We start from the raw sequence: 13,838 nt of genomic DNA, 5'->3' as shown, positions 1-13,838 counted from the left end.
TAAAAAGATCTCACTCTATAAAGGCATAAAACTAGAGAGAGAGAGAGAGAGAGAGAGACCGACCACACTAATCAGATTAATCATCTTTTCTTATTTTTTGTATAAAAACATTTTCATTCGCAATAACTAAATGTATAAATATTGTTACAGAAAGGGGGAGAGGGAATGAACACAAGTGGGCGGAGCTTATATCAAACGGGCGGGATCTAGGCGAGTGGGCGTGGCTTCGTTGTGTGTCATGTCTGCTGTCTTTCTTTCTTCGGCTGCTGTTTTCTGTCGTGCCACGTTGATCGAGCGATCTTCAGACTGCAGGTAAGATCAAACATGATGGACTGCGAATACAAATATGGACAAAACACAGTCCACTGCAGCTCATAATCCGTCTGATTATATTTTTGCTTTCACGCTTTATGAACTTTAGGTGTTATTGTGTCTTAGCAATGCTAACTGTGCTTGTAAAGTGTGTAAACATGAATATCTGCGATAGATCGAGTGTTTATGGGCATTATTAAGCGTGTTTCTCCTGCTGTGTTTTTACAAATGTTCATTAGTAAGTCAGAGAAGTATATGGAGATCAAGTTCCTGAAAAACAACACGACACGTGTCACTAAAGACCTCATTTTATTAATATAGTTATTGTTGCTATTGTATTATTATTAAACTATTGTACTTTAAACAGTACCGCTGTTAGTCTGACATAGTCATAAAGTTCACTCATCTCTATATATGAGAAATGATGTGTGAAATGAGTCATATTTTAGCAGAAATGATACTAGATCTAATATATAATGGTATTCATATTGCCTGCTGAATTAAAGGGATTGTTCGCCCAAAATAAACATTGTGTTTTGACTTTCTTTGTTCTGTGGGACACAAAAAAAGATATTTCGAAGAATGGTGACCATTGAATTTCATTGTATGAATAAAAACTCAGAATATCTTCTTTTGTGTTCTACAGAAGTGAGACGGACATGAGGGTGAATTTACATCTCAGAAATATAGAAAGTGAAAATGTACAATCATTGAGTAACTCTTCAAATAGGGGAAGCTGGTAATAATGTTATTTACTATTACATTAACAGTTATAATATTAATATATGAGCTCACGCAGTACCTGAAGTGATGTTCTATTGTGTGCATGTTTTTAATTTCTCATTTAAAATGAAATAGTTTTAATATTTTTGGGGGGCAAAAAGTCAAAAATGTTACGGTGATAAAACTGTCAACTGAGATCATAACGAGGAAAAACAGCCTCATTAAAAAATAATTAAATTCCTGGTTGTTTGGCATAATCTATGAATACTAATTCTTAGGTAAAAATTAGTATTTAATAATAAAAAGGTAAAAAGTAAATAATAAAAAGTAATAAATCTGCTTCACTTCTTATTAATATTTGAAAAACATTTGTTTGGCTCCAAATTAAAGTCATGTGGTGCAACTGTCATGCAGAAACATGGAGGAAAAAATGATAAATTATATCATAGAATCAAGAGTGTGAAATAATCCTTTAAAATAGCAGATCATTAGACCTTTTTATGATAAGATGTCGTGTGGTGTGACTCCCCAAAAATGTAATAATATTCGTGAGTTAATAATTCATGCTTTTTACATTGAAAAATCTATTGTAAAAATAATTATGTGCGGGAAATAAGTTACTTTCTGGCTTTTGTCATTAAATCGAGGAGAGCGAGACGTGTGTTCTTTATTTTCTTTATCCTCACTCTTAATTGTCATCGATAAAAATACAGCATTTATTAGTTTTGGTTAATGTTAGTTTCTGCATGTATTTAAACATTCGTAACATTTTATGTTGTATGAATTAACATATGTACGTTAATAAATTAGCATGAACCGAGATTGAGATTTAGAATGTTCTAGTTTTAAAGGTTGCATCACAATAATGTTTTGTTGTTTTAAATCCCTTTTCCTAAAATAATAACAGAGGATTTTCCCTTGTTGTTGTGTTTAATCATATGGATCAGCTGGACTGACGTCACTTGTCTCTCTTCCGTCTCTCTGCATCTTTCTCTGGTTCAGTGTGTTGATTCATGTTCTCTCTTCCTGCGCGCGTGTGTGTGTGTGTGTGTGTGTGTGTGTGTGTGTGTGTGTGTGTGTGTGTGCTGTGATTGGTCGGTTCCTCCTCCATCATCAGCATCAGTCTGTCAGTCGGCCGTGTCTTGGCTCGTGACGTCATCCAGTGTTTGCTGGGCTTTTGTCTTGACCTGATCCGTGGCTCTGGTCCGCAGCGCTCGGGATCGGCCGGACAGCCGGAGGTGGAGAGCCAGCCGTCGGCCGCGGCGTTGATGCAGCAGGAGCCTGCGTGAGGACGGCAGCGCAGCATCTGGCGCGGTTGGTTGCATTGTGCGTTGATGACCCCTGCTGTTTAGCCGCCCGCCCGCCCGTCCGCTCACCCCCACCCCTCCCGTCTCCCCTCTCTCTTTCTCCATCACAGCTCCTGGATCAGCCATGTTTGGCACCGAATCCTCATGTAAGTAGCCCATCCTCCACCGCAGCTGTCTTTATCCTGCATGCATTGTGCGCTGCACATTAGCGCTGCTGCTCGTGGCTTGCTCTGCCTCGTCTGTCTGTGTGTTGTGTGGATTTGAAGGCCAGACTCTGTTCACCTTACATAAACAGAGTGATGCGCTCGAGTCGCACACCTGCGCGTTTGCTCTCTGCTGTGTGTGTGTGTGTGTGTGTGTGTGTGTGTGTGTGTTCGTCTGACCGAAGCGTTCTAGATTGCCTATGGCAGTGTTGATGATATTTGTTGCTACGGAGCCGAAGCGTCATATAAACACACGGATGCACAGCGTCGTGTTGCTCAGTCAGTGAGGGTTCGTGGGCCTGTGCTCTGAACGCTGTGTTTGTGTTGTTCATCACATCAGAAGTGCTCGATCTGTGTGTGTGTGTGTGTGTGTGTGTGTGAGGCTGATGCTGCTCACTTCATCGTTCCAAGAAGCTCTTATTTGAGTTCTGTGTTTTAGGATCATTGTTGGATCGATCCATTAGCAGAGCAGTTGCAGAGTCATGTGCTCTTCATCAGTAGTAAATTAGGATCATGTGATTTCAGATGGATCTTTTTTCATGATCTTTCATGTTCACAGTCACTGTTTGTGAGCCGTTGATGGATTGAGAAACTTCTGACTCAAACGTGTTTGAACTGTCAATCATCATGTGAACGAACACGAGTGATTGAGCCTCATGAACGTGATCCAATAAGAGCACTATAACCAATAACACAAACATAACAATCACATGCTTTCAGATGTATTTAACGTGAGGTTTTAGACCATATTGTTGCACGAGTGTGTCAGATGCTTTTACATGGGGTCGAAAAGATTATTTTAATGTTTTTGAAAGAGGCTCTTCCGCTCACTAATGCTGTGTTCATTTGATCAAAAATAGAGTACAATTGTGAAATATTATTCCAGTGTAAATCAGCTGTTTTCTATGTGAATATATAGTAAAGTGTAATTTATTCCTGTGATCAAAGCTGAATTTTCAGCATCATTACTCCAGTCTTCAGTGTCACATGATCCTTCAGAAATCATTCTAATATGATGATTTGATGATCAAGAAACATTTATGATTATTATCAGTGTTGAAAACAGTTCATATTTTTGTGGAAACTGTGATACATTTTATTTTTCAGGATTCTTTGATGAATAGGAAGTTCAAAAGAACAGCATTTATTTGAAATAGAATCTTTTGTAACATTATAAATGTCTTTACTGTCACTTTTGATCAATGTAATGTGTCCTTGATGAATAAAAGTATTAATTTTATTTAAGAAGTAAATCTTACTGACCCCAAACTTTTGAACGGTATTGAAAAGAGCTTTTCACACACACATTGTTTCAAAGCAGCTTCACGAGATTGTGATGTGAGTAGTTTGGTTGGCCTCTGCAGCTCATTTCCCAGTATTCAATGGTGTGAGAGTGTGTGCGTGAGAGTGTGTGCGTGTGTGAGTGAGAGTGAGAGTGTGTGTGTGTGTGTGTGTGTGTGTGTGTGTGTGTGTGTGTGTGGCCTGTAGTTTCAGTGTGTGATGAAAGGATCTTGTGTGTTGGAGAGTCTCTCCAGCTGAATGAATGGGCGCAGCTGCTATCGGACGGCCGCCGTGTGTTCGGCTGTTAATGGAGTGTGTCGCTCCTCTCAGACCGAACGCCCGTCACGTCTCTGTCAGTATTCACCTGTCGCTCTTCTTAGAACTCATAACAGTTAACGAGAAAGTTCACCTAAAAATAAACGTTCCATCATCATGCCTTTCCAAACCCACATGACTTGCATGACTTTTGTCTGTACAGTGAGAGTCAGTGGTGTTCATCTATTTAGCTGTATGGACAGAAAAGCAGGAAGTGATGTCATGCGTGGTTCATGAGGTGTGAATGAGCTCAGCATGAGTGAGATGATGGACGAGTATCAGATGAGTGAATGTGCAGGTCGTGTTCAGAGGAACATCATGAGCTGCTTCAGTTTTACTCTGATCGACCGGGGCGGTAAATAAATAAATATACACATAAAACACGTACGACGCGTCATGTGCTGTCAGAGCTTCATATACATGAATCAATAAGCTGGGTCAGCATAAGGATTGTTTCTCATTTGTTCTTGTGTCTGTTGGATCGTTTCTCTGTGTGTTTGATGTGTGGAGTCAGCAAGTCGCTCTGATTGGTCTCTTTTGGCCTGTTGTGTCTGCAGTGAGCATGTTCCTCAACACTTTGACCCCCAAGTTCTACGTGGCGTTGACGGGCACCTCATCCCTCATTTCAGGACTCATACTGGTGAGTTACGCTTACTTGTGTGAAGTGTACATGATACAAATGATGTGAAATCCACCCTGAAATCCTTTAGAAGACTGTAATTCCCAAGATTTGATCAAGTTTAGGACATTCAAGATGTATTTCTGCTGAAAGGCGAAGGTCCATATTAATGCATGTTCTGCAAGATCCACTTTCTATTAAACATATCATATTTTATTGGACTGTCCTGCTTTTAATGAAAGTAGATGACGTTTTTATTTGGTAAACTCTCCTAAGGACGTGTTTAAAAAGATCTTACCAGAAAAAATTTTTTGGCATATGAAAATGTAAAACATCTTATTTTAAACTGCTGTATTTTTCTATTTTTTTTCTCTATTTTATTTATTGTATTTATTATTTTACTGTACTTATTGTATTAATTCCTTAGTTTAATAACCACACTGATTCTGTCAAACAGCTCAGTAACAGCTTCAGTTAAAGTGGGTTTACTCAGTTATATTTATCCAGTTGGAATCACTGCAGAAATGACTTAATGAGCAGTTGAACATGTTCTTGATCAGAAAGCGCCTGTGATCATGATGCGTATGTTTGTATATAATATAATGTTTACGTGTTGTAGATCTTCGAGTGGTGGTACTTCCGGAAGTATGGGACGTCATTCATCGAGCAGGTGTCTGTCAGTCATCTGCGTCCTCTGTTAGGTGGAGTTGATAACAGTTCTCCCAGCAACACCAGCGCCAGCAACGGAGACGCCGACTCCAGCCGGCAGAGTGTGTCAGGTCAGACCTCCGCTTACACAGTACAACATGAACTGAAGCGTAGTGAAGTCAGGCTTACTAGCATTAGCACACAGTTACTAGGTATTGTCAGTTTGAGTTTGTGTTGATTTAATAATGTTTTCGTGTGTGTGTGTGTGTGTGTGTGTGTGTGTAGAATGTAAGGTGTGGAGAAATCCCCTCAATCTGTTCAGAGGAGCTGAATATAACCGGTGAGTGACCGTCAAACATTCTCTGTGTTGAAGTGCTTCATTTGATGCCAAAACAAGCCAAACTATCTTTAACTGTCTAGTAAGTCTGGCAAATACTGGCCAAAAACTTTGTGATTATATATCAATTTGACAACTATAAAAAAAAAAAAAAAAAAAAAAAAAAATATATATATATATATATATATATATATATATATATAAATTATTTTTATTATTATTACTAAATAAAAATATTAAACAAAATTAGAAATATTACTATTGTAATATTTCACTGTAAAATCAAATTGAGTATTCAAGAAAAATAATATAATAAAAATAAAAATAATAATAATCGTTTTCAACAATCGAAACATTAAAGCTTTTATTTTGGCAGAAACCTGCTTGAAGCTCTTACAGGGATTGTTCTGTTATCATTTACTCACTCACATGTCGTTCCAAACCCATGTGACTTTTGTTCATCTCTGGAACACAAATGATGATATTTTTAATGACATCTGAGACATTTGTCTATTCATCCAAAACACTGACGCTTCAAAACGTTCATAAAGAGAAAATATGGTAAACAGAAGCTCAAGCATGAGAACCAATGAAGTTCATTCTCACGAGTCACATGGCACGTTTGAGCTTCTGTTTATGTTCCCTGATCAATATTTATATGTGAATAGAAGCCTAATTTAAATCTGTTTATAAAGCGATCGTGTCTCATGGGTTTGTAATGACATGAGAGTAACTGATGACAGAATGTTTGTTTTTTGGTGAACGATCCCTTAAAGCTTCTCTTCTGTTGCACAGCTGGTTTATAAGCGCTACTCATTACACGTTTGGTAAGATAGTTGGCATGTGTTGCGTTTTCAAATGCATGTTATAAGTGATTAAACTGAGATGCAGAGATGAGTTTACTGTGAACCGAGTCGCTCTGAGATGCTGAAAACACTGGATCGTGAGCTGCTCGCGTGTAAATGAACACAGTGCCGCGCTTCACTCTGAAACACAGCGCTTCTGGTTACTGAATTAAATCACAGTCTTTGTGATCTGATAATCACAAGAAGTCATATTGTGATTTCTGTTTTATTTCCATTAATCGTGCAGCTCTAGCTGGAATGTCCAGTGTTCATTGCTGGATTACTTTGAATCATGATTTAATAGACACAAGCATGAAGAAGGCGTGTTGCTCGAGTGCCACGCTTCACACGGCTGCCGTACAGGCTTCAGCTGAAGACTTTGAGTTGTTGAGTTGCATTGAGACGCTGATGTGAATGTGTTTGCTGCAGATACACGTGGGTGACGGGTCGAGAGCCGCTCACATACTATGACATGAATCTGTCAGCACAGGATCATCAGACGTTCTTCACGTGTGATTCTGATCACCTGCGGCCTGCAGACGCCAGTAAGAGCGCATCATTTCCTACACTGATTCAACAGTGTCAATATCTGCAAGACCTTTGCATAAGTGTGTGTGTGTGTGTGTGTGTGTGTGTTGACAGTCATGCAGAAGGCCTGGAGAGAGAGGAATCCTCAGGCTCGGATCACGGCCGCTCATGAAGCCCTGGATCTGGAGGAGTGAGTGTTTCTCTGCTCGTCTGCTGTACTCACACTCCTGAACACTCGCACTAACTGATAGATGTACCCGTATTACTCCTTTAGATATCTTCTGTAGCTTGTGAGATATGCTGTAACATATTCCCAGCACGTTTAATCTGTACTCCTAACCAGACGCGACACGAGCAGATTCCAGCGACAAGCAGTTTGTCTGTCCACACCAGGCGCAACAAATCAATCACAAATCACAGCCAATCAGAAGAGCGTGTGGGTGGAGCCTCTCTGCAAACGCACTGCACTCACTACCAAATGAATAAATACACAATCAAATTCATAAATATTATTCCATTTTAACATTATTAAAAGTACATACTGACTGAATGAAATGATCATTGTCATAGAATACACTGGTTTGTTCACAGTTTGAATATTTCCTTTTATTTATTTTCAAGATCTGAGGTAAATTATTCATCGTCTCTTTCAGTACGGCTGTAAAGGTCACTAGACGCTTTTAACATTAAATAAAGCATATAATCAGTACCAGAGGTCATGCTGTGTATGTTGTTGTTCCAGCCATGATCAACGTCACAGAAATAGAAACGGTTTCTAAAACAGAATCACGTATAGCCGTCGCGGCCGGTTAGGGTGAAAACTCTGATTAACATGGAAAAGATGCTTTTTATCGCACATTGTGTCTGGTTAGGACACGGTGTAATACAAACTATCTCAGTTTAGAACGTTCTCTGTTGTCCCTCATAAAGGAAGTGAATTGCTATTATTGTTGTTGTTTAGTTACAGTGGTGAATCCATTGTGGCAGACAGAATGAAAGATTCAATCACAGAGTAAAATGTGAATTCCTGATCAACAAACCCTGATCCGCTCTGAACTCTTCTGTGTCATGATAGAGGGACTGTGTTTGTGTGTTTAATGGTCAGGAGTGTGCCCTGAGGACTGTTTGTGTTTGTTGTAGTTGTGCGACAGCTTATATTCTTCTGGCTGAGGAAGAGGCCACGACTATAGTGGAGGCGGAGAAACTCTTCAAACAGGCGCTGAAGGTCGGAGAGAGCTGCTACCGGCGCAGTCAGCAGCTGCAGCACCACGGCTCACAGTATGAAGCACAGCACAGTGAGTGCACTTCAACCTTCTGCTCAATACTTCATTTTTCTGTTGCAAAAATTTGTTTTGGCATGGAATTGACTCCATATTAGTCCACATTCTCAAGTGACGTGTAGCGTAACGTGTCAGTAAACATCTGACTGTTATAGGAGAAGTAGATGATTGAAATCCCTCTGTAAATTGTGTAAACGTGTGTGTGTGTGTGTGTAGGAAGAGACACAAATGTGTTAGTTTACATCAAGAGAAGACTCGCCATGTGCTCCAGAAAGCTCGGCCGCACGCGAGAAGCCGTCAAGATGATGCGAGACGTGAGTGACCTTTGACTCTTGACACACACTCTCTGATCCACACAGTCAGATTAATGATGGGCGGGTGAATTACTGAAAATAATGCACAGTTGAGGTTCAGCCATGATGCGATGGCCCGTTGTCAATTAAACCACACACACATATATACAGTATATATTAGTCAGCAGTGCTTGAGAATGTGAGCTGTTCCTGTGTTTCCTGCAGTTAATGAAGGAGTTTCCTCTGCTCAGCATGTTCAATATTCATGAGAACCTGCTGGAGTCTCTTCTGGAGCTGCAGAACTACGCAGACGTGCAGGCCGTGCTCGCCAAATACGACGGTACGAACACAGAACACACACACCTTTACGCAAGTCTGATATAACAGTGTCAGTTGCTTGGGAATATTTGGAGGAAACTTGAAGCCCTGAGAGGAGAGATGGGCTCTGTCCTGATCGTGATACATCTGTCTACATCTACAGCTACATCTACAGCTATCTTTGAGGGGAAATATAGTTAAACTTCAATTTTAATGTTCAATTTTAATGCACATTCAATGTTCAACTCGCATTAAAAGCATAATTTTATGCTTTAAGCTGAAGAAGCGTCTCTGAGGTGTTTGAATCATCAGGCTGTTTTGCTGTATATTTTGAGCCTCTTATGGATAATGATGTACTTCTCAATCGTCACATCATTGTTCTCTTCCACAGACATCAGTTTGCCAAAGTCTGCCACCATCTGCTACACAGCGGCGCTTCTGAAGGCCAGAGCCGTGTCCGATAAGTGAGTTCTGCACCACCTGCACTGTTATTTATTCATACCTGGCTTGAAAACGTTTTTAATTGCAAAGAAAAAAAAAAGAAGAATGCTACATAATATAAGGTTTTTTTCAGATGAATGCAGCAAATGCATTAATGTGAAATTCAGGTGGCGTCACAGGTCAGAAGTTAGAACTGTTTTGTTTTGCTGTAATGTTTCTGATGCGGTGTGTGCAGGTTTTCACCAGAGGCGGCGTCACGGAGAGGTCTGAGCACAGCAGAAATGAACGCAGTCGAAGCCATACACAGAGCAGTGGAGTTCAACCCACACGTACCGAAAGTGAGCCGCACACCATCACTGTCACACAGCAGATCTGTTGTGTGTGTGTGTGTGTGTGTGTGTGTGACTCTGACCGTGTCTCTCTGCAGTACCTCTTAGAGATGAAGAGTCTGATCCTGCCACCGGAGCACATCCTGAAGCGTGGCGACAGCGAAGCCATCGCCTACACCTTCTTCCACCTGCAGCACTGGAAGCGAGTGGAGGGCGCGCTCAACCTGCTGCACTGCACCTGGGAGGGAAGTGAGTCACGCCATGAGCACATGTCAAGTGAAGTCACCTTTATTTATATAGCGCTTTTACAGTGAAGATTGTTTCAAAGTAGCTTTACAACGATAGTTTTGGTTAGGCTGTACAGCAGCTCTAGCTTAAGTAAGTTCAGAATTGGTTCATTTCCGTTGTAAAGATCATTAGTTATTAACGTATTGTTCCAAATATAAGAAATTTTTTCTTTTCTTAGAAATACATCTGAAAAAACGGGTTTGACTTATATTCAGGGTCTAGACATTTACATGTCAATAATACACCCGCAACAATAGGTGGCGCCAAATATGCTTAAAACGAGTGTGTCAGAGTGTAATGCTAAAAGATCACAAGCGCAAAAACACCTTCTTAAAAACACTAACAGTCAAAGAAATGCGTACCGTCCAAGAGCCGCGTGATTCATGTTTGCATGCCTCGCTGACGGGACCAAACTTCCCCCATACGTGATTTTAAAATGTGACACGGTTCCCTGATTTCACTTCTACAGTTAATGAAATTTTGGTAGGCTACAGGATTTTCACTATGAGATGGATATCCTAATTGTTACAGGCCTATAATTCAGATGAGCCACAGGTTATTTTTATGGTATGCCAAAAAGTGTTTATTTATAAATGTGATCGTTGGTAAATTTTGCTAGTATTTACCATACTTTTCAATACAAAAAATAAAATATAAAAAATATGCAATATGAAAATTATTTTCAAATAAAAGCATTTTCTTTATAAAATACAAGATTTGGTCTTCAAAAAGCCTTTTTCTAAATGGTACATCTTGAAAAAGGGGGTCGTCTTATAATCAGGGTCGTCTTATATTCGGAACAATACGGTAATTTAGTTAAGTGTCCCCAGCTGATCAGGCCAGAGGTGACGGTGGCGGGAACACAAACTCCATCAGGTGACAGAATGGAGGAAACCCTTGTTTGAAACTCAGTAAAGCCTGATTAATGTGTGCTGATGTGTGTCACTGTCACATGACCAGATCCACTCTAAAACACACACATTTGTGCTGGTTACTGTGAGTTGCGTTTGTTACGGCCACAGCATCTGCATCTCAATATGGTTTCATATGTAGTTCTTGTGAGCAAGACGTGAACATGACATTAGGGTCATGAAAGACAGAATCTTTCCCGTTTTATTTTTATTTTTCCAGTATAAAACTCGTGTTGAAGTGTTCAAATGAAGATGCTCAGAAAAACTGTATTGATCTGTTAGAAGTACATTATATTTGTGACTGTGAGAGTCTGAGCTGTTTCTGATGGACTGATGCTTCAGCTTTCAGAATGATCCCGTATCCTCTGGAGAAAGGACACCTGTTTTATCCATATCCGGTCTGCACAGAGACGGCCGACAGAGAGCTGCTACCCAGTAAGAGATTTTCCTGCCTGTAGATTCAGCCGATGGATGTTAGGTCCAGCGCTCTCGTTCTGTTCTGACAGTGGTTCACATTTAACCAGTTCTGGTGTGATCGCTGACACACACTCGTTCTGAGCTCATTCTGTCAGATACTTTCTAATTTACTCTTAGGTCTGTGTCACATGTGCTTTTTAGTTTTTGTCATATTTAGACAACCTATCCTGTTTTTTAGTCAAGTTTTAGTTTGTGAATCTTAGTCTAGTTTTAGTCAATGAAAACTTAAGTCATATTTAGTCATGCTGCATAATGATTAAACTGATAATCACAATTATTTTACTCAAAATTGTAATCATGATTACTGTGAATGATTGTTGTCATTTGATGAATTTCTTTTTACGTTTCATCACTTTCACCCATAAGCACAAATCAAGAGAACGTCGACTCGTACGCATGCTTTAACTCATCTAGTTGTTGCATCTGTGTAGATAAAATCATGTGATTACTGACTGATGTTGCAGTAGTAGTTAACCCGGTGTGTGTGTGTGTGTGTGTGTGTGTGTGTGTAAGCAGTGTTCCACGAGGTGTCGGTGTATCCCAAGAAAGAGCTGCCGTTCTTCATCCTGTTCACGGCGGGTCTCTGCTCCTTCACAGCGATGCTGGCGCTGCTCACGCATCAGTTCCCAGAGCTCATGGGAGTGTTCGCTAAAGCCGTGAGTGTCACACACAAACACACCGCCATTAAAAGGGTTTAAAGAGAGAGTTCACCCAAAAATCATCATTCTGTCATCATTTACTCTCCCTCATGTCTTTCATAAGAGTTTCGTTCATCTTCAAAACGCAAATGGAGATATTTTGACAACACTTAAAGTCTTTATGTATAATTCATCATCAAGTTATTCATAATGCACATTGTAATGCATTATATGTTTTCATAAATAATTATAACCAAAGTTCACATGCATTATAATATTTGCAGATTCTGTACTGTAGCTTAAGCATACAACAGTGTAAGAAGATTCAAAGCGCACCGCCAATCTATGGGCATCTGAAGATGTCATTCTGAATAATTGGATATTGTTTTGTTTTGTGAATATTTTCATTATATTACTGAATGTGGTTTAATTTTGGGAGCAGCTTGACTGAGACTCCAGAGTTTTCTTCAGATCCCTGACTTGTTTCTGTCCGTTCCTCTCTCTCAGTTCCTGAGCACCCTGTTTGCCCCGCTGAACTTCATCATGGAGAAGGTGGAGAGCATCCTTCCCTCGAGTCTGTGGCACCAGCTCACACGGATCTGATCCCACGGACATATATCAGTTCATATTGACTGAGGTGCCAATTCTTCAGAAGTGCCCGATAGCCAGAACACAAGAGAAACTCAAACAACATCAAAGGCGAAAGGAATTCATTTCCCCCTTAATCTCATGTAAAACTTTTCTGTCTAAAACTTTTAAAGGCCATCCGTATATAAAAGAAAAAATAAAACAATTTCTGTACTGCTGCAAAACAGACGTCTCTATTTTTGAAGTCCATAAGAGAAAATTCTCCTCTGCTGCGACTTTCTGTTCTCAGGTTTGTCTGAAAAGAGCAGAATATGATTGATTGATTGATTGATCGGCAGGCAGGCAGGCAGGCGTGGGCTTCTTTTGCACACATAAACACAAAAGCCACATATGTAGATACAAACATGTTTATTTGTGGATGATTTTCTGTACATTTGTGCATCATGTGACACATTTGTGGATTTTGACACCAATAGTGATGGTGTCATGTTTACTCTCTGACTGTTCTAGCCAATCAGAACAGTTTATTGAATAACACCCACATTGCAGTTCAGTGCTGACGTGAACACGTAGCATTTTTGTTCTACATTCAAAGCAGCACCAGATGAAAGCAGAGTTCTGACTTTGACTTGAAAGTTCATGATTGTTTGTTTTATTTTATATTGTATTATTCTTTCACACTGTTGGTGCTCAGACCAGCCAGGATCTAGAGGAAGAATCGTGTAGTCGATCATCTGACAATGGGTGAAGGATGTTAAAAATGCACAGAGAGACACTGTACTGTGAAACGATGTCTGTGATCGCTTTTGCAGAATATATATTTGTTGTCAGTGAAATCAAACATTTTGAATCTGTGGCCTGCGAGATGTTTTAAACCGTTTGGCTCTCTATTGAGAGAGTGCATGAAATGTGTAGTCTGAGTTTTGGAGTATGGCATAAAAGACGCTGAATGGAAACATGCATAAATTCTAAAAAATGTGCATGCATAACTCAATTGAAGTGGATCATTTTCTATTTAAATCCCTCAAAACCTCATGTGACTTGGCCTCAGCGAAGGCTGTGATTGGACTGGAATAACCAGCGGACCAATCACATCGCAGCATCTTAAATGTTGGTTTGATGGTTCTGAAACGCCTGAGTCAAAGTCTGTCATCAGA

The 13,838-nt window shown here is 40.0% G+C and overlaps 1 protein-coding gene across 10 annotated transcripts; it reads left to right on the top strand.

Annotated features, from left to right (window-relative positions):
- Positions 1–166: 166 nt before the first annotated feature.
- LOC127500000 (suppressor of tumorigenicity 7 protein homolog) lies at positions 167–12,905 on the top strand. Of its 10 annotated transcripts, none has more exons than XM_051870779.1 (16): positions 167–312; positions 2,247–2,349; positions 4,699–4,781; positions 5,380–5,539; positions 5,694–5,748; positions 7,020–7,135; positions 7,233–7,308; positions 8,259–8,413; positions 8,615–8,712; positions 8,917–9,031; positions 9,401–9,473; positions 9,686–9,788; positions 9,878–10,055; positions 11,321–11,413; positions 11,969–12,111; positions 12,601–12,905. In XM_051870779.1, the coding sequence occupies exons 3-16, from the start codon at positions 4,704–4,706 to the stop codon at positions 12,694–12,696; spliced, it is 1,539 nt and encodes a 512-aa protein (XP_051726739.1). In that variant the 5' UTR covers positions 167–312; positions 2,247–2,349; positions 4,699–4,703; the 3' UTR covers positions 12,697–12,905. The 10 variants fall into 10 exon arrangements, with proteins under 10 accessions (XP_051726739.1, XP_051726737.1, XP_051726734.1 ...); XM_051870777.1 differs by having other exon boundaries at positions 2,247–2,361; XM_051870774.1 differs by having other exon boundaries at positions 2,247–2,488; positions 11,972–12,111.
- The last annotated feature ends 933 nt before the right edge of the window (positions 12,906–13,838 follow it).

The sequence above is a fragment of the Ctenopharyngodon idella genome, chromosome 18 (assembly GCF_019924925.1).
Source record: "Ctenopharyngodon idella isolate HZGC_01 chromosome 18, HZGC01, whole genome shotgun sequence".
In the NCBI taxonomy this organism is placed as follows: Eukaryota; Metazoa; Chordata; class Actinopteri; order Cypriniformes; family Xenocyprididae; genus Ctenopharyngodon; species Ctenopharyngodon idella.
The sequence above is the reverse complement of the archived record's forward strand: the minus strand, read 5'-3'. Positions and strand labels throughout refer to the sequence as shown.